Source organism: Ostrinia furnacalis, unplaced genomic scaffold (assembly GCF_004193835.3).
Source record: "Ostrinia furnacalis isolate ACB-3 unplaced genomic scaffold, ASM419383v2 OfSCF0954, whole genome shotgun sequence".
NCBI classification, from domain to species: Eukaryota; Metazoa; Arthropoda; class Insecta; order Lepidoptera; family Crambidae; genus Ostrinia; species Ostrinia furnacalis.
The window spans coordinates 638,345-658,615 of NW_021131193.1; the positions used below are offsets into that span (position 1 = coordinate 638,345).

The window sequence follows — 20,271 nt, forward strand, 5'->3', positions numbered from 1 at the left end:
TTATTGCTCATTGAAACTTGAAAGTATTATACCGTAACTTTCCGCTGCCGTATTCATCTTTATGAAAAAAGAATGACCGGGCATAATATTTAGTGATGTGAAAGTGTCGTTGGCTTGACGATAATAAAATGTATAAATGTTGATGCTTTAGTAGTGGCACAACAAGATAAAGTCTTTCATCATATTTACCAAGTAAGTAACTAAGGTACCGTAGCACTCTCAACACCATAAACGCACACATTGTCGTCGGTATATTTTGAGATGACAGCATTCATTAATATGTTCGTTCGTTCGTTTCAGCCGAATGACGTCCACTGCTGGACAAAGGCCCCTTTCCACAAAGACCGGTCTTGCGACCTTCACCAGATCGTCGGTCCACCTAGTAGGAGGCCTGCCAATCATTATGTATCTAATGTTATTATTGAGTACCTACTCTTCTCTTCTCTTCTTGATAGATCAGAGAGATCCATTTTAGCTATTTTAATTAAATAATTTCGACGCTGTTTGTGAAGCGTCTAGGAAATTTGCTATTTTTCTATCACCTTATTATTTTGTCTATTTTATCGATAATTTTGTTTATTTCTCCCATCACTATCAGTGTATCCGTGGTTCGCGACTTTATTTTTTCTCTAACGACTGTTTTATTGTCTTCGGCCACGGTGCGCCGCGAGCAACGAATCGAGAAAATTACAGGAAGGATAATCTGGTTTTTTATAGCGCTCATTATAGGATTGCCGTGCTTTGAAACAAAAAGTAAGAAATAGACGAACGTTGTTTCTGATTTGCAGTAAAATGAGAAGACTGAAGATGAAAATACAATGCTCGGTTTAATTTTTCCCGTTGCTGATGCAAATTGGAATTCCTCTAGGTTCCATGCAAACGAGGAAAAATAGAAATTTATTTATAATATTATAAGTCTCTACAGAAATGTAGAGATTAAAGGTTCCTTAGTTTAATTTATTCACTAAATATCTTTTCAAAAACAAACAAGGCAGCCCAATGAAAGAACTCAAAGAAAAAACCCCCAATCAGTAATTAATTAAGTTTATTTTTAGCAATTCTAATGAAACGTGACTTGCTGTTGGGTTGGAGACAACGCTTTTCTTAGTAAGGGCTGTATTTGTTACAAGACCCTTACTAGACTCGCTTATTTAAGGTCACGTGTCCGTATACAATATACATAATACAATTTCTAAATGCCGTATTTACAAACGAAGCTTCAAATCGAACGCACAGCGTTGAATAGAGCTCTGTGATTGGTTCGTGTGTGACCCTGTGCGTCTACGCGCACTGTGAGACCTCATAGTAATATTTGTGAATACGAGCGTAGGTAATCTACTCTACTCATTCTATGTGGATGATGTCTAAAATAAACGATTTTATAATGATCGAAAATAATTACCACAACCTATTGCGGTTCAAAGTATACAACCATAATATCAAACGGATGGCGAAGCCTTCCTTTATCCTATTCCTAATAACTAAATTAAATGTCAGACCAAGAAAGACAAAGTGCCTTGCCATTAATGAATGTCATTTGAAGAGGTTACAACAATAATTTTCTCTTCTTAGCTCTTTTCGTAGTACGCACCTTTTCAACTGTGATTTTAAAGATTTCAACAAACCTTTTAACCAGCGCAAAAGAAATGTTTTTCTATTGTAAATCCAGCTCCACTTTGCAAATTGAACAGTTAGGCTGAGTTGCATCAACTTACTTTGACCGTAACTTTGACAATAACCGATGCTTTTTGAATGGAGCTTGACAGATTTTTGACGTTTGTCAACGTTAAAGTAAGATGGTGCAACTCAGCCTTAGACTTTCAATCGTAGGTACTTATTGTTAAAAGAAGCTTAATTTTCTCTTATCAGTAAAAGGATGTGCTCTTGTTAGGGTGCTACAAATTCTGTAACCTTTTGTGTGTACGTTCGTCGTTACGTTAAAAAACGTAAATTATTAAGACGAAAATTTAGCAAATAGCGACTACACTTTTAGAACAATATAAACTTGTCAGAATACTAGTTTAGTAGTTGTGCGCCAAAAAAATACAAATATGACAAGGAAGTAAAATACTTGTGTATTTTATGGCTATCTTGAATTCCTGGCGTTATTGTGGGATGTGTTCGTTCGTTCCAAACATAGTTGCAAACTTTTTGTCTCTGGCCGTACACTGTATGCCTAGTAGCCTGTTTTTGAATAGTTGAGCATGGACAGTTCGCATTGCATGACTAGTTATATCGTATGAAGTTTAACGAGACATGTATCATATTCAAAAGAATGCCATGGGAGACGGGTGAACGAAAATAGTTCATAATAAGAAGTGTTTGTTAATTATTAGGGTCTAAATTCGTTTTACTTTTTAATTTTACTGGCAGCCAGCTGTAGATCCTGGTTACTCAGGAGTTACAGCGGTGGGAACGAGAGCTGGGAATAGTCCCGAGTAGAAATCAAAATTTACCAGTCAACCAAGGCAGTAAAGCCAGTGAATGAATATTTTGCTTTGTCTTGTGTTAGTGAAGTTTTTTACACCAGTGACCTGCCTGTGTATTCAAAAGTTGTCATACTTTTTATTGAAATAGAATCAGAATAATAGCGCAAATGCATCTGCATATCATGGTGGGAAAGAAATAGTGCAAATATAAATAAAAATACTGTGATCATTTCGATACATTCGAGACAAAGTCCGTAAGTAAATTTCAACTTTGATCGCGTTTTTCTCGAAACTGTTCACTTGTTACTTACTGCGTTTATAAATTGTGCGGCAGAAGACAGAAGCAGCGTTTAAGTATCCATCTTATTAAATGCGTCGTCTGTTACTTATAACCGAAAAAGTTTCCTATCTTTCTGCAAACATAAAACACTCTCATTTCAATTGAGCATTTCTCCGCCACGATCATTACCATACCAAATAAGAGGCTGAGCGAAATTACGCGTGAATTTCACACCCTTTGTACTTCCGTCCTTTATAAGTGGCGTTTTTAAAACAATGAACGCACGTAAGCTTTCACTGATCCCGGCGAGAGCTTTCAAACAAACGCCTCGAAGGGGATTAAGGCTTCCTTCTCGCATCACATAGCCGTCCTGAATACGAGCGTGTGCTGCTGATTGAGTCGTTGTAATGAAGTGAACAGGCTTTATTACTGGATGTTGAGACAAAAATCCAACTTTCTTCAGTCTTTTGTCAACTCAACTTACTCTTTTATGAAACTTTATAACCGAAAAAAAAACGTAGAGGCGAATTCTTAAATTACAAAATGAATTAAATCACAAACAACTAAAACAATAAAGTTAGTTTTATAATAGAACACGCAACATGTCCGGTAAAAACAGAAATTCTAATCAAAACTTTTACGATTGTCGGGTTCAACTATTTTAGTTTTATATAGAACATTCACAAATAATAAATGAGCTTTAAACAAAATAATTTGAAGGGACTTACTAACACACATACGCATTCCTATAAAAATAGAGCGACTGAATCTACTCTGGTAATCATTTTTCACATAATGATTATCTTATGATTACTGTAAACAACAGTCTAATAGCTAACAGTCTACTAGTCTAACGCTCGTATTCACAAACTATGAGACACACAGTGCGCGTGAACGCACAGGGTCACACGCGAACCAATTACAAAGCTCTATTCAACGCTGTGCGTTCGATTTGCTGCGTCACCTAAGCAAGCATCGTTTGTGAATACGAGTGTAACAGATCAGAGTTAATGACTCTTATTGCTGACACCAACATTTAATCTTAGATTTTAGACACAAGCGATAAGGTTGAAACTCGAATGGGTCGATTATTTAAATTTAATAATAGCCCAACCAAGGTCAAAATCATTGATAAACATACGGTGAGGCACGAACGAGTAGTGTTTGACGGTCCGTTCTGTTTGTAGCAGTTCGTGTAACTATTAAAAAACTATGTTGTTTTTAATGTAATCTTTTGCGTCAAATGTTTTATTGTGCGCTTTTTTATTAATTCGTGATTTGTCGTTATCTTTTGTTTATCGCATCGATAGTTAGGAAGGTAATTTTGCGGTAAAACTTATTCGTTAAACAGTGTATTTATCATACTTTTTACTTTGCATAATGATAACGGTATTTATAGTTCTCGTGAACCAGGCGAGTATAGAATATTGAACCGCAGATAATGAATTAAGCAACATATAATATAGATAGAGCAAAAGTTTGGTGATTAGTTTATGAAATTAACATCACATACATAGAGATGATGCGTTTAAATCTAAAGATCCGTGTTTGATTAAGGGTACAAACACATATGACTGTCCTTCGACAGTTTGGTAAAACGGATTATTTGGTTATTATGTGGCCATGACTTTAGTCGAAGCGATAACGAGCAACGCTGTGTTATCCAGCTGATAGGAGACAGTCGAGTGAAGTTTGTGTCAACATGCAAACGTTGAAGGTGCGACCTGTCATTAGTTTGGCTACAGTCAGCAAAAACATTATTAGGTAAGATTTTTTGGTTTCATTGTTAGATTACAATTTTTTATCAAGTACAGTATAGAGTTCAGAACTGTGTGTATGAAATTGGATTTAACTGCTTAGGTTTTCTCAAACCTGTACTTATTAGTAGCATTAGACCATTTTATTCTATTTATTTAGATCTATAGTATATTTTCATGCTACAACGAAAAGTAAATACTTTCCACTTCTTAATGTTTACTTAATTGTTAGTCTGAAATCAATTTAAGATTTTACGGGTTTGGATATCTTAATTATCTTAATTACGGGTATGGGTAATATAATTATAATATCTTGCATAATTAAGTTACTAATGACTGTCGTTTATACCTACCTAGGTGTAAACTACAGTAGTTTTCTTTGTTATCCCAATAACACAAAAAACAATGACACCGCATTATTTAAATTACGAGATATCGTGTATCTCTGATGATATTAATGATAACAATAGGTAGTCTATAAATGATAATACCTGATTCTTTGTGTTTGAAAATGAAAATTGTGCAGTTGATTCTGAGATTATTTATTTTTTATTTATACATATAATAATATGAGCTAACAATAATCTATAAATAATACCTGATTGTTTGTGTTTGAAAATTAAAATTGTGCTGTTAATTCTGAGATTATTTATTTAATTTTATTTATATAAAAGAGCAAAGGTTTTACTTACGTTAAGGTAGAGCTAAGAAATATAGAAAGTACACCAGAACTTTGCATGGTTACTTAGGTTATTATGGAGATCTCTTCCAGCCCACCATGGATAGAATATTTAAGGATATTGGACAGTACAAAAAATCTGCGTTTCATATTGTACTACCGTATTAATCTATGGCGGTTCTCAACGATGAAACCCGTGTTTAATTAACTTTTGTAATGATAACAAAATGTAAAGTTAACGTAGTCTAGATATTATCGCAATAACTTATTTAATACATCACTCTATGTCTATGGGGCCTTCGAAGATGGAATTTGAATATTCCTTTGTGTAGTTTAGTGATAATATTAATACATCAAATACACAGTACAAACTCGAATTAAATTATATTGAAAACTGATGTCTGTAATTTAAATACCCACTGCTAGCTTACTTACTTACTCTTACTGATTTATTGGTTTCATATACTGCTTTAATTAATATTGCAGGAATGCAGCAGTGAGTGCCGTCGAAAGTACACAATCATTAAAATCATGGAAGGAGATCCCAGGGCCTCCGTCGTTGCCCATTATTGGTCAACTGCACCACTTTCTCCCTGGAGGTAAAAAAATCTATCATCTCATTATTTCAACTAAATAACATCCACAGCTGGCCTTCCCCGATGATTTTCACAAGGACCGGTTCGGCACTGGTTGTTTTTTACTCATTCACGTAAAATAACTAAATTGATCTTGATAAAACTGTACAAAGCTATGTTTGATGAACTCATCAAAATTGCACATAAGCATATAATTATCGATATCCACGCGGACAAAGCCTCTAGCTATAATATATTTTTTATTAATTATTCGTGTATTCATTCTTGATACTGGTTTGTAGAGTCTAGAACGATGATACGTACAGTCACCAACATAGACTACTCGTAATTGTTTCAAATTCGCACCTACTACGTTTCCTATANCACCTATAAAATATTTTATTGGGGTTTAACTTCATGTTGACATGTACATTTCAGGAGTGATGTCCAATGTGGCGCTGAAGGATTTCGCAGATATATTGTATAAGAAATACGGGCCATTCGTCAGGCTTGAAGGAATGTTCGGGAGACCCGATATGTACTTCTTGTATGACGCGGAAATATCTGCCCATGTGAGCTGATTTACTTAATTAGTTACTTAGTTTAGTTAGTTTTCTTGCAGCGCCTATTTTTGATGACAATTCCTTTGAAAATGTTTTCAGATCCTTCGATCAGAAAACACGATGCCCTTACGGCCAGGATTTCCCTCCCTTGATTACTACAGGAAATCCAAGGTGAAAGAAAATGAGCCGACTGGATTAATTACTGAGTAGGTACTTGTATTAATACTGAAAATTACGAACTCGTAGCGAGAATAGCCCAACGGTGAAGGTGTCGGACTAGCCGACTCGAGATCCGAGGAACGCTGGTTCGAACTTAACCTTCACTGAACTATAAGGAAGATAGCAAAAGGGGTTGACGGGGCTATAAGTAATTGAAACAAAAATCGGCAATTATGCCTGTGAGCCCTAAAACCGCTTCAAATTGCTTTAGGAATAGTACTGATTTTAAAAAAACACATTACACAATTTCAAGCAAAATAATTCAAACACATTATATTTAATCGATTGGTGTACCAAATTGTATTTAAGATGAGGATATGTCAAATTCAAAGATTTTTTTTAAAACAGTCCTAACAACTTAGTAAGGTACTTTGATTCAGGGGTAGATAGTAATACTAGTAGGTACTAAAAAAAAATTAGGTAGGTACCTAGTGTTTTTATTATGTTTTTAGCAATGGTGATCTATGGAGGCAGTTCCGCACTACAGTAAACCCGGTCATGCTGCAGCCAAAGACAATCCGATTGTACACCAACCAGCTCGATGAAGTAGCCCAGGACATGATAAAAAGGTAATAAACTAAAATAATTGTTGTTATTATACTCGCATCAGAGCGTAATTACTTGTAATAGAAAACCGGTACTGTGTACGACCGCACATAAAAATAGTCATTTTTCTTGCAAAATCACACCTGTTTCAACTAATTTAAGGTACCTTAACGTGTAACTAGATGTTATTTCGTTCCATGTAATGTCAACTCGACTGCTCCAGCCTAGTGCTCTAAGACAAAACTTCGATCACAAAACACGTAAATAAAATCCATAAACTTTTACTTTTCAGAATGAAGTCAATCCGTGGGGATAACAACATGCTCCAAGGGAAATTTGACATGGAAATGAATCTGTGGTCGCTAGAGTCAATAGGCTTAGTAGCACTCGGTTGTCGCCTAAACTGCTTTGATTCCAATCTACCAGAAGACTCTCCAGAGAAGAAACTTATTAAGCTGGTTCACGAAATTTTCAATGTAGCAAATGAACTAGACTTCAAGCCTAGCATTTGGAGGTACTATCCAACGAAAACCTACAAAAAAGCTATGAAGATGTACGAGGAACAAGCTAAGTAAGTGAACAAAAATAAATATCATAATTTAAGGGGAAAGATAAAAATGCTAATCTAATACTCGTAAACCAGGTACTTTTTAATTAATCAAAATAATTTAATTTCAGCATTGCCAGATACTTTATTGATAAGTCAATAGAAGAGCTAAAAACGAAGGGAAAGACGGAGGATCAAAAAGGCATTTTGGAGAAGTTATTAGATATAAATAAAGAAGTAGCACTCATCATGGCTTCTGACATGCTCTTTGCAGGCGTGGATACTGTAAGTTTGGTTTTGATTAAAACATATTTTCCTAATTTTCGCGTTACCTAATTTACTTGCAGATAATAATATGCTTTGCAAAATGACGCTATATTCTACATCTATTAAAGACTGGAGATAAAGAAGATTAACTATATCTCTAATAAAGGATTATAATATTACTTTTAAAACATCTTTCCTTTCCTTTACGCCAGGCAGCAAACTCAATAACAGGCGTTTTGTATCTATTGGCCAACAATCAAGAGAAGCAGGACAAACTGAGAGAGGAGTTGAACTCCGGTTCCGAAAAACGTCCGTACCTGAGAGCCTGCCTCAAGGAAGCTATGAGAATGATGCCAATAGTTGCCGGTAATTTCAGGCAGACTACCAAAGACCATAATGTATTGGGATATGTGCTACCAAAAGGGGTAAGATCATTCAACTTTGCAATTGATTTTAAAATTAAATAAAGACTTCCCAATGATTTCCCCAACGACCGGTCCTGCGTTTCCCGCATCCAGGTATTCCTTGCGACCTTCATCAGATCGTCGGTCCACCTAGTGGAAGGCCTACCCATACTCCATCTTCCGCGCCCGTGGTCGCCACTCGAGATCTTTTCTGCCCCAACGGCCATTAGCTCTAAGTACGAGCTATGTACCTCGCCCACTGCCACATAAGTTTAGCAATTCTGCCGGCTATGTCGGTCAATTTGGTTTTCCTGCGGATCTCCTAATTTCTGAATCGATCACGCAGGGAAACTCCAAATAAATTCAAATATGCAACAAAAGCTAAATATTTATAATAATTTCAGGCGCACATATCATTTTTGCATCAAACCATGTCAATGCAAGAAGAACATTTTAATAGAGCTAAGGAATATCTTCCTGAAAGATGGATTGCTTCAAAGGACGACCCTCTCTACCACGGCAATGCACATCCGTTCGCATACTTGCCTTTTGGGTTCGGAATTCGCAGTTGTATAGGTGAGTGCATTTGCTAGAAAGAAATGTTAATTGGTTACACAAGGTGGGTTAGACAAACTTCGTGAATGAGCCCATTTGACCCTAAGAGAGCTAAGCTACTACCGTTGTGGCTAAAAGCAAACCTTGAAAGCCAAAAAAAAGTGAGCTACTTGTTTTAATGTTTTTTCCGAAATGTGACCTAAAATTGTTTCAAAATTTTTTCTTGTGTTTTTTTTTCAAACATTTGTTTAACAATGAACTTTGATTTGATATAAATTAGTTTACGTATAAAAATACAATTGGTATAACGTAATAATTATTATCTGTTTCAGGTCGCCGCATAGCAGAATTAGAAATGGAAATATTCCTAGCAAGGGTCATCCAAAACTTCAAAGTAGAATGGTTTGGAGAACCGATTGAAATTACTCCATCCTCTCTTAATTACATTACGGGTCCATATAATTTTATATTTAAAGATGTATGAATATGCACCGAGATAACGCATAAACAAAAATCGATTTTATTTAAGTAAATAGGTATCTATTAATTCTATTCTTTTCTATCTATCAGTTATACATAGTATAATAGCCACGATAGCCCAACGGTGAAGTCACGTGAAGTGGTCGGACTGGCCGACTCAAGATCCGAGGAACGCGGGTTCGAATCCCACCGCCGCTCGACTATTGTGGTGAGCCCACTCGTAACCCAAGTTTATTTAGCTTAACACGAGCGGCTAACGGGACTATTAGATACAATACAAATTGCTAATAATCTTTGAATCACAAAAAAATATGACTGTGTACTTGAAGCAATACTATACCCAATAATCCGTGCTGTGTCCAAAATATTTTGTAACAAACATAATAATATATGTTGGCTTACATTCTAAATTTAATTGCTTGTAGTCCAAAATTTTAATTAAATCAATATTTTTTTAACATTGTTTTATTTGAGTGACTTCTTACTTAATTCCTTACTAGGAAAAATTGTATTTCAAGAAGAATATAGTACCAACAATAACATTAAACTCTTATGAAAGGCAGGTAATTGAAAAAATATTCAAAAGTTCCTAACTCCAGCAAATATTTCGTGACTCCAATATTTGTGTGGGAAGTTCAAGGAATATGCCAGTCAATAACGATCCGTGAATAAGGCGCTGATTTATGAAGTCCCCATATTTAAATGAGGATTTCTTTTATGCTTGTGATTTTTATCAGGCAATTTCATCGGCGGAGATTGCCATGGCGGCGAACTTACAGTAGGTATTTATGTTAACGTGGCAAAAAATGTGCGCTTTTCAACATTTTGAGCCAAATGAAAAAAATCGATATCAAAAACGCCCAAAAAATTTATAAAATTGTCTATCTACACTGTAGATTCTACAGTATTAAGAGTACTGTCGTGGCATTACAAAATTCCACCCTACATAGAAGTTTTAGTTTGTAGAGTTTTCGTAAATACATTTTATTAAAACCTACTGAATTATCCCCTATTCACATAATATTATGTTAACCGCTACGAGATTTGTTTATAGGAAAAAGGGATGTGGTTCTAGGACGAACAACAGAAATGTTTATCAACGAAGTTAACGTATAGGTAAACTAAATGAAATACTAGTTTTTGCGCGCGTAAGTAAACCCGTGTTTACTAAGTATTCACTTTATTTTATAACTAATGTACTAGTTTTTAAACAATTTGTTTAAAAAGTATTGATCTTAAGCCCTTTTAAAGTTGTACTTACTAATGTATAATACGCATATTACATGTTATGCGCATAAGGCCTGGTTTGCACCAAGGCGGAGCCATGCGGAGCGGAGCGGAGCTAAGCGGGACGGAGACGAGAAGTGGGAAATGAAATCTGGTTACTCAACACAATTCTCTGCTCGGCTCCGGTGGAAACCGGGCCTTGTGTGTTTGCTTTGCACACAGCTTGCTTTTAAAAACAACAGGAGAGCAAAACCCTCAAAATATCAGTTACTGATTTTTACCGTTTTAGCCGTAATCTCTATCCCCAGTGTAACACGCCAAAGAAACTTTCTTCGGTTGGTTACAATTTTATTCGTATCCCAACAATGTCGGAGGCGGGTGCGCTGTTATAAAATTATGTAAATACGGAACATTGAATGCGAAAGCACTTTGCGTTGTTCTGGCGCAACTGATTTGGTAGAATGAAAGTTAATTGTATGGAAAATTTAATTTTATTGGAGCTGTACCCTGACAATTGAAGACTATGGCTATTTAGGTATACAATACTTACTATGGTAAAAGGTTATTGTCTATTTGCCACAAAATCACGTGTAAGTTCGTCACACTTTTATTATTTTGTAGCAAATGATATTTGAGTAAGTATATGTATACTTTATCGTGTTTATGACGAATTTATTTACTACTAGCTTTCCGCCCGCGGCTTCGCCCACGTGGAATTTTGTCTGTCACAGAAAAACAATATCGCGCGCGTATTTGCTTACCGTTTAGACCTGCCCTGGACTACGACAAACATTTTAAAACAACATCGAAGATAGATAAGATAGATGTATGGAACTTGCAGAAGTGTCGAAGAATCGATTTATGCCAAATCGTCAAAAACCCGTTAAAGGTATCTTATCAAAAATCTTACAAGATTTTAATTTTGATACTCTCATTTTAATAAGTTGAGCAAAATCTTAAAGAAGACTGAATGATTTTTTTAGGAAAACAAAACAGATCACATTCTCTACAAGGCCCAAAAGAGATATTTTGCTTAGTAAAATTCAGTGCCAACTACAGAAAAGTAACAATTTCATAACGTAATGACATGTGTTCAGTAGGATATGTGCCGCGAATGCACCACGCCGCAAATAGGCTATAAGAGCTTAACGGATATGCGAGCCCCATAGCCAGGGTTGCCAACTGTACAAACTAAAATCTCGATTAACTATATCGCTGAAAGTTATTATTCGGCTATTAAAACTTGTATAGGTATTTAGACATTAAATAATTTATTTATTTATTTATTTATTTATTAATAGGTACAGTCACAGTACATAGAATACTACGTACTGGAAGTATGTACACATTCACCCCACTCTACTTATTTGTAAAGCGCATGTAACTCGCTTCCACATCATTTACATCAGATGAGATTGCATCCGTATTTTAAAAATGATCTGTTTAAGTTATCCACACTTCTACAATTTTAAAAGTAATGATTATAAAGAGGAAAGATTTGTTTGTTTTTCATCCACAACGAGCAAGCTCTTGGCCTGCATGCCTTTTGATTTGAAAAAATCTTTCAGTTTTTGAATCATGAAAAAATATACTCAATACAGAGAAATTAGGTAGAGATGTCAAGTTGTCAGCCCTAATGGATATGCTCGTACGTCAGGGATAATACGCGAGGCGATGACTGCTGAAAATGGCTCAGCATTCACCATTATGTTCATGAGAGTACTTAAAACAGCTTTATATGAGTCTTTAGTCACAAGATTACACATATTTTCTTTAAAACTTATGGAATGTAGAATAATACTATTGACATGATCGGTGATATTAAAGGTCGTCTTGGTATGAAAAAAAAATGCTTTTAGAGCTCTCGGTGCATCGCCGTTTTCTGCTCTTCTTTCGTTTCAACTAAATAACGTCAACATCTAAAGAAAGATCTCCCTCAAGGATTCCAAAACTCAAATCAAATCAAAAATATTTTATATAATTTTGAACTCCCGACCGACATCGATAGTGGTGAGGTCGCGTGAAAAAGCTGTAGGTAAATATATGAATCTTAACATAATATATGTGGGCCCAGCTGACTTTTTAATTAAAAACATTAGTCTAAATAAATCCCCTTCGAATAAATTCCGCCCAAGTGGCCGACACGCTGGCCTCCATTACCAATATTGAAAGGTCTGCGTGCGCGGTCGGCCTACTACAGGCTTTTAGCGTTATTAACGCATATATAAGTTTACATATCAGTAAAACCTTGTACAACGGTTTATTTAGATCATAAATCTCAAATGAACAACCACTTCATTCGATTGCAGTTATTTAACGAATCATAAAAGTATTGGTATTAAAGGCTGGTAAGATCTATTTCCTGCACCAGACAGTCTGCCAATAGAGAGAGATGGCGGGAGTTCGTGCGGAGAGTTGTATCCGCCTCTACAACCGATGTGAACAACGCCTCAACGTGACAAGAGCGTAACGAATAAGAAGAAGATCAATTTCCATAAATAAATCACTGGATATTTAACTTAAATATTATATTATTTCTCCTTGTCAGTGTCACTAGTGGGACAGTTCGGTGTAGTTCATCTCTAAATTTAGATTTTTGACAATTAACAGTAGGTACTCTTATTTCAATAATTGTTGAATATCAATACCAAATTACTCATCCTGTTTGGATACATAAAAGTTTGGAAAAAATATGTGTCTTACATAGTGAAGTTAGAAAATAGTTTAGAGTATAAAAGAGCGAGGAATAAACTTTCAAGTTTGCTACTAAAGCATGATATGTTTAAGTTGCAAGCTTATAGCAAGCTCGTCCTAAGCTCGTTACAATGCCACTTATGTACTCGATGAAGTTGAAAAAGTTTAAAAAAATCCGGCCAAGTGCGAGTCGGACTCCCCGCACGAAGGCTTCCGTGACATTATCTATACCTACCTACATTATAAAAAACAGAAAAAAAGTTTTAAAGCAACAGAAATACATTGTAGGTACTATGTCAAAGTCAAAGTCAAAATTTCTTTATTTGTTTAGACTAATAAATAGTTCTTACAAATCGTCATTTTGCTCTTAAGGAGCCTCTACATGTCTCATAATCTTTTTACCCTACCAGCGCTTCGAGACCAACATTTGGCAAGTACTGAGAAGAAGCGCCGCAACAAACTCAGTCACCACTGTCTGCCGGTTAATATAAATAAATAGAAATAGCAGTAGTAGGTACATTCGATTCAGGAGCAGTTCACTGAATTTACCATGCATTCTTGTATAGTGTATCTTATAAGAATGGGTATACAAAATTGCGTGGTATATTAAACAAGGTAGTGACGTGCTAATATCTAGACTTACAGATTACTTAAATACTAGTAGAAATGACTCGCATACATGAATTGGAGTAATATGTGAAAATTTTAACCGTCTAACTATCACGGTTCATGGGATACTGCCTGGTAACAGACAGACAGTAGAGCCATGGCAATAGGGTCCCGTTATTACCCTTTGCGTACGGAACCCTAAAAATGGTTTAAGCTTCATGGATGCAAAGCTTTACAAAATGGGTACAATTTAACCGAAACCAGATATTATCTGACAACAATAGAAGCGGTTTTAAAAATCTTTGTGAATAAAATTTATTTTGGTAACAAAATTCCAAAATGCTATTATGGTAAATGTTTGATAACGTTAAAGAGTTTTGTGAGAAATTGTGGCAAATGCTTCTTAGATTAAACTATCGCACACTGCATTAAATCTTGGCCCGCTCGGCTGAGAGATGTGGGTAAGACCCATGTCGAAAAGTTAAGTCATACTGAGGCACGTCCCCTCGGAGGCTTGGACGTATGAAGTGTTATGTATGGAGAAGAAAAATGGTTGCAGCACAAATATTGGCTTAAGGAGATTGGTGTGAGTTTACATCAAACATATTCGATATCGACTGCGTAAAAAAATGCATTAAATGTTCATGACGGATACGTTACGAAAACTCACAAGACCAATGTTTAATGTAGGCTCAGTTCATTTTTTTCGGTTCTTACTGGATTTTTTTTGCTATAACGCATCTGTCGCTCTGATGTTGCTTGCAAGGTTTGTTGTTTGGTAGAACACTAATCAGATTATCAGTTATCCACAATCTGATGCCATTCTTGGGGTACCTACCTACATCTATACAATTTATTAGGGAACTAACACGAAACATTTTCTTTATGTGCGTTTGTTGAGCAAAGGCTCATTTGGCTGAGGAACATTAATTTGTGTGGCCCTAAGCATAAAATTACCAACGTAAGTATTTTAATCTATGGTTAGTTCAAAGTGAATGGCGAATTTGATAATAAAAATTCCCAATCTAAGGCATCAAAATATAAATCTCGTTTATTAAATTGCAGCACCGAGGTGATTTGAATACAGTTTACGGTAATTTCTAAAAAACAGAAAACATTTACATTTAATAATAACCCTTTTCCAGTTCAAGTTTTGTTTTTAGGGGAAGTTTGGTTGGTACGTACTTCAGCTAGTTTAACATTCCTTTGCAATTATACATTAACAATAGAGAGTGGAGATAACAAAAAATACCACATGTTAGCCTAAATCTTATCTCAAAATATGCTAATTAGCAGGTAGCGTTATCTGTAACCTATAGAAAACTTAAAAACATACAATCACAAGGAGTGAAAGGGATAGCTTAACCACCACCGCTCACTCTTATTGTTTATAGAAACGTCACATCACTATCTGCACTACTTGCACATATACTTGTAGTAACTCCTTCAGTCTGTCCTCTGACTTCGTCAGTGACATACGTACAATAATATTTTGTGATTTAAACTTAAAATTATTCAGGTGTATCATATAAAAATGTGTTTTGTAACGCGATTGATTGTTAATCCACCCACGGCAATGCTACATAGTTTGGTGACTTATAAAATTAATGATTCTTCTTCTTGTCGTGTCGACAACAAACCTATAGATACCTATACAGTGTCAGCCGAAATCTCCGCTACAAGAATGGCGTTGTCAGTAGCATTCATTAAACCTTTCTGCGTGCAGTTGTTTGGGCACACAGGGCACAACATCACATTGTCCTTCATCGACTACTTAGGGAACACAATCACATTTACACTTAAAGTTTGAGCCATCCAAGAATCCCCACCTGAACAAATTAATGCGCGCGATAAAACGGTGAAAATTGATTTCCCCTTGAATTTTAATCTCTTTCAGTGATAATGAAAATGGTCTTTAGGTTTACGTTGACGAATCATGAGTGTTCATGTTCTTAATATCTCGTTAGTAAAATGTTGTTGAAGTATGTTTGATTTATAGTCTTGCATCTGCACGTTTCTTCATTAAACTTGTAATGGTTTTTTTTTCAATTGTGTCATCTGTCGGCGTCGCATGTATCATGAAAGCATCTCGTTATTTACGAGCATGTTGCTGCTGCGAGCGTATGAAAATTTAGAAAGTATATGGGTCTTTATCGTTGTTTCAGCTTTCCATTCTTATACGTCTTTAAATACAAAATTATAAGGTCCTGTTATGTAGTTCAAAGATGATGCCGTAGCTTGGATGGGGGCTCCAAACCACTCCACTTTGAAATTCTCTATTAACCTATACAGAAAGGTCTCCAACTCCAACTCGGCTATCCGACGCCCTGGAATCATTAGGGAATAAAAATAAGTTTTAAACGCCTTACTAATAGTTGTAATAGCGATTCTTACTGTAGTAAAATGTAAGGCTAACTTACCAATACAACTGCGCACCCCAAATCCAAAAGGATTGTACGCGAAAGGATGAGAATTCCCATGAAACAATGGGTCATCTTTACCAACGATCCATCTTTCAGGGAGGTATTCCTTTGGACGTGGATAATATTCCTCAAGTATAGACATCGCTTGATGCATAAATGTAATGGTCGACTAAAATGTGAAAAAATAAATCATCAATTATTTATGTATTTAATAACATAAAAGGTTTTATCCACAAACAGTAAGAAATAAACATTCTTCCAACGTGGTGTTTTCGAGGATGGAAACAAACACAAATTAAACGATGGAATAGAGAAAAAAATATTTTTAGGTCGTTTCGAATTCGAATCTAGGTATTTCATAAAATGCCACATCGTGCAAAATTGAAACAGAATATGAATATTTATAATATTTATTACTTACTCCTTTCGGTATGTGGTATCCGAGAAGAGTATAGTCTTTAGTGCTTCGTCTGGCATTTCCGGTAACTACTGGCATCATTCTCAGCGATTCTTTAAGGCAGGCCTTAAGATAGGTTCTTTTCTCAGATTTAGATAGAATTTCTTCTCTCAGCTTATCTTGCCTCTCTTGATTGTTTGCCAGAAGGTACAGTGTTGCAGTCATTGTATTTGAAGTCTGAAACAGACATATGACTGAATGATTATAGAGTGGATTTAAATAATAATATATAATATCGATCAAACTCGCGTTAAAGATTTTGAGACAAACATTTTATGTCGAGCACCTAATTATAAATTCCAATGGCAAAAACTGCAATTTCAGGATACTGATGTAGGTATTTTATCAATTTCTGGTGAAGGTACAGAGCATAATTTACCGTGTCCACTCCGGCCAGGAGCATATCTGAAGCCATTATTAGCGCAACGTCTTCATTTATATCAAGTAGCTTTTCTAGAACACCCTTTTCATCGTCAGGCTTTGTTTTGCTACCAGATTTAAGATCTAGTATAGTTTTGTCGATAAAATATTTTGCAATCCTAAAACAAATGAGCTTATTCAGATATTTGATAATGTTATTCGGATTGAATTAATGTTTTATGTTTTTTATTGACAAACCGTGGTGTTTTAGTTGGCAACTTACTTTTCTTGCTCCTCGTAAACCCTCATAGCATTCTTAAAGGCTTTTGTAGAATAATACCTCCACAAACTAGGCTTAAAATCTAAATCATTGGCGGCTTCAAATATGTCACGTACGACCTGAATCAGTTTTTTTGCTGGAGAATCAGGTGGTAGGTTTGGGTCGAAGCAGTTGAGACGACGCCCGAGGGCCACTAAACCTATTGATTCTAAGGACCAAAGGTTCATTTCCATGTCAAACTTGCCTTTGAGTATATTGTCGTCACCGCGATTAGATTTCATCCTGGAAAAGAAAGAGGTTATTTAGTTTAATTCTCAGATGGATCACGTCATGGGGGTAAAAGTTCTCGTCTTTAGCTTTTTTGCTACACAAAATACGTTTGTACTGCTACTATTGGCTGCAAAATATACTACGCCCGACAGTCGTTCTTAATTAAGTTCTAGTATACATGTAACATCAAGTTAATTTTACCTTTTAACCATATCCAAAGCCACCTCATCAAGTGCATTTCTATATAATTTTATGGTTTTTGGCTGCAGCATGACTGGGTTCACTGTAGAGCGGAACTGTTTCCAATGTTCTCCTTGACTAGAAGAAAAGATAACATTTTAAGAAACATATTCAAAGTCGACTTTCATCTGGTTTCTATGATGACATACCTTCGACGACAATATATAAAAAAAAATACTTTCATGACGACATAATATCTGCTGCTGTGTGGAATCAACTACAAAATTATAACTTTACCTAAGTACTACAAGTCGTTTATTGATGATACATATACATATATATACATAGAGCCTAAATAGTTAATTAACAATATCACTTACTCAGAAACCAACCCTGTCGGTTGATCAGACTTTTTCGTTGATTTTCTGTAGTATACCAATGATTCCATGCCAGGTCTCGTTGGTAACCAGTTTTCAGATCTGAGTACCTAAACCAAAATTGAATTACTTGAGCAAAATAACCATGGCCAAATGATGATGATGATGAATATGCTTTAAGTTAACAGTATTTTAAATTGAAATGACAAAATATGTACCTGCGCGGAGGCTTCTGCGTCAAATAATAGGTAAATATCGTCTCTACCAAACGATCCAGATAACTTAACAATAGGTCCATACTTCTTATAAAGAGCCTCTCCGAACTCGAATGCCGCCAAATTGTGCATATCTCCTGTAAGTAAAAAAATTTTTTTTCTAGATTGGAGAATATGAATAAAGAATATTTTATTTAAAAATATACCGGTGCCACTGCCTTTCTCGAACAATTTGTTGTTATATCTAGTTGTTTTTAAGACCTTAGATTTTAAACTAAGAGTAATGCATGACAGTATTCATTCCAAAATCGCTTCGCTCGGACGTTACGCGGATTTTAAATTGAATCTGTCACGAATGATACTTTGTCTAGGGGACCTGAAGAGATTGCTTAGAGGAGAGACCGAAGTGAGTTGTAAAAGAGGAGATTTGTGACATTGTTGATTTTTTTGAACTTATAACGAAAACTAGAACAGTGCGCGTTTTAGCTCAAGTTTTAAGCTAACAAATACACGCTGTAGCGAGCTAGCTGATAGTTGATAGGTTTCCAAAAATCGACAATGTCTCCTCGGTCTCTCCTAAAGTCGTATTTATAAACTAAGTTTAGAAACATGAAAATAATGATACCTCCAGGAAGAAAATGAAGCATTGGACCTACGAGAGGTAGAGAAGAAGGTCCGGGAATATCCTTGCATGATTTGACAGGCAATTTATCTGTCTGTGTGGCATTCACCGTTGCGGTTCTGGAATTAAACATCGCTCATTATATTATGTTATTTTATTACAACTGAAGCAATTTTATTATGGTTCAGATTGAAGAGTTCGCGGCTTTATCGCTTTATAGCGTTTATTAGGTCTGTTAAATCCCAACATTGATTTGCTTATAAAATTTTTGGTTCATTATAATTCTTATTATTGCGTAAGCCATATAATTAAGCATAATTAGAATACGTGTATTTAAGTAACACATCGATCGATGAATCGTCTAGCACACATTTGTTATGAATGGCGAAAAATGACATTACTCACTTTTAAATGAAACAAAAAAACTCTGTTAAAATAAGTATTTAACTGTGACATGCTCGGTAAAATTGGAAATGGTTTGCTTACCTCACGACCGTTTTGGTAACTCCTGCCAAACAAAACACTGGCTTCAATTTGTACGCGTGCATTTTCCTTTGTATCATTCACAATATTGTTCACAAATCTGGCTGAGTGTTAACACTTGTTTTGCCTGATAAGTTTTGTTTGATAAGAAACAAACTAAAATCACTGTCACAGTTTGTAATCATTTTCAAAACAAACACGTTCAACGTGTTATCAATAAAGAAGAAATTATACTATTTAATACACCTCATAATCAGTATATTGACAACATGTTTCGTTGAAACTCGTATGGACACTGGACAGATAACAGCGTTGGCGTCGTTTACAAATAGATTTGACCTTACCAAGGCGATAATGAATGTGGTTGAAAGGCAATGTAAATTAAACCTTAGCAGAAGTGGTCAAAGTCAACTACACATTATACGAGTAAAACATTATTCGAGGGACAGCACATAAAGTTAAATACTGTGGGATCTTATGAAGTTGTAACAGAAGCTACTTTGCAACAAAAATGTATGGTCACATGTGCTGTTGAATGTATCTTTCATTCGTCATTTTATAAATTCATCTAGTATTGCGGCCATGTACAAAACTTAGAAAAATCTATGGATAAATTAATATACAGAGTGGTAAAATTAGCATTCGTTTGCACTTTAGTTAAAATATTGTGAATTAGATAACTTTCAACTAGTCTATGTCTAGGGATTATTCGTTTAAAATGAACTAAATACTCAACTTGTTTCAATTAAATCATTTTATTCATTAAAAGCAAT

General features: G+C 35.4%; 2 protein-coding genes across 2 annotated transcripts; one reads left to right on the plus strand and one right to left on the minus strand.

Annotated features, from left to right (window-relative positions):
• Positions 1-3,895: 3,895 nt before the first annotated feature.
• On the plus strand, positions 3,896-9,394 carry LOC114350691 (cytochrome P450 CYP12A2-like). Its single transcript, XM_028301588.1, has 10 exons — positions 3,896-4,473; positions 5,632-5,744; positions 6,159-6,292; positions 6,383-6,489; positions 6,955-7,071; positions 7,341-7,619; positions 7,727-7,880; positions 8,075-8,287; positions 8,671-8,842; positions 9,154-9,394. The coding sequence occupies exons 1-10, from the start codon at positions 4,412-4,414 to the stop codon at positions 9,303-9,305; spliced, it is 1,503 nt and encodes a 500-aa protein (XP_028157389.1). The 5' UTR covers positions 3,896-4,411; the 3' UTR covers positions 9,306-9,394.
• A 5,495-nt stretch (positions 9,395-14,889) lies between these two features.
• Positions 14,890-19,807, minus strand: LOC114350698 (cytochrome P450 CYP12A2-like). Its single transcript, XM_028301597.1, has 10 exons — positions 19,502-19,807; positions 19,019-19,134; positions 18,397-18,530; positions 18,182-18,288; positions 17,823-17,939; positions 17,355-17,633; positions 17,091-17,250; positions 16,676-16,888; positions 16,252-16,423; positions 14,890-16,158 (listed from the first exon to the last, which is right to left on the minus strand). The coding sequence occupies exons 1-10, from the start codon at positions 19,576-19,578 to the stop codon at positions 16,007-16,009; spliced, it is 1,527 nt and encodes a 508-aa protein (XP_028157398.1). The 5' UTR covers positions 19,579-19,807; the 3' UTR covers positions 14,890-16,006.
• Between the last annotated feature and the right edge of the window lie 464 nt (positions 19,808-20,271).

What these genes read in the sequence shown, in the direction of transcription:
- LOC114350698 (XM_028301597.1), bottom strand. Translation starts at nt 19,578, where the DNA reads ATGATACAAAGGAAAATGCACGCGTACAAATTGAAGCCAGTGTTTTGT. An exon ending in ACGCAGAAGCCTCCGCGCAG is followed by an intron (nt 18,289 to 18,396) that starts GTACATATTTTG and finishes ATTTTGGTTTAG; the next exon opens with GTACTCAGATCTGAAAACTG. An exon ending in GCTTTGGATATGGTTAAAAG is followed by an intron (nt 17,634 to 17,822) that starts GTAAAATTAACT and finishes TTTCTTTTCCAG; the next exon opens with GATGAAATCTAATCGCGGTG.
- LOC114350691 (XM_028301588.1), top strand. Translation starts at nt 4,412, where the DNA reads ATGCAAACGTTGAAGGTGCGACCTGTCATTAGTTTGGCTACAGTCAGC. An exon ending in ACGCGGAAATATCTGCCCAT is followed by an intron (nt 6,293 to 6,382) that starts GTGAGCTGATTT and finishes AAATGTTTTCAG; the next exon opens with ATCCTTCGATCAGAAAACAC. An exon ending in TCTTTGCAGGCGTGGATACT is followed by an intron (nt 7,881 to 8,074) that starts GTAAGTTTGGTT and finishes CCTTTACGCCAG; the next exon opens with GCAGCAAACTCAATAACAGG.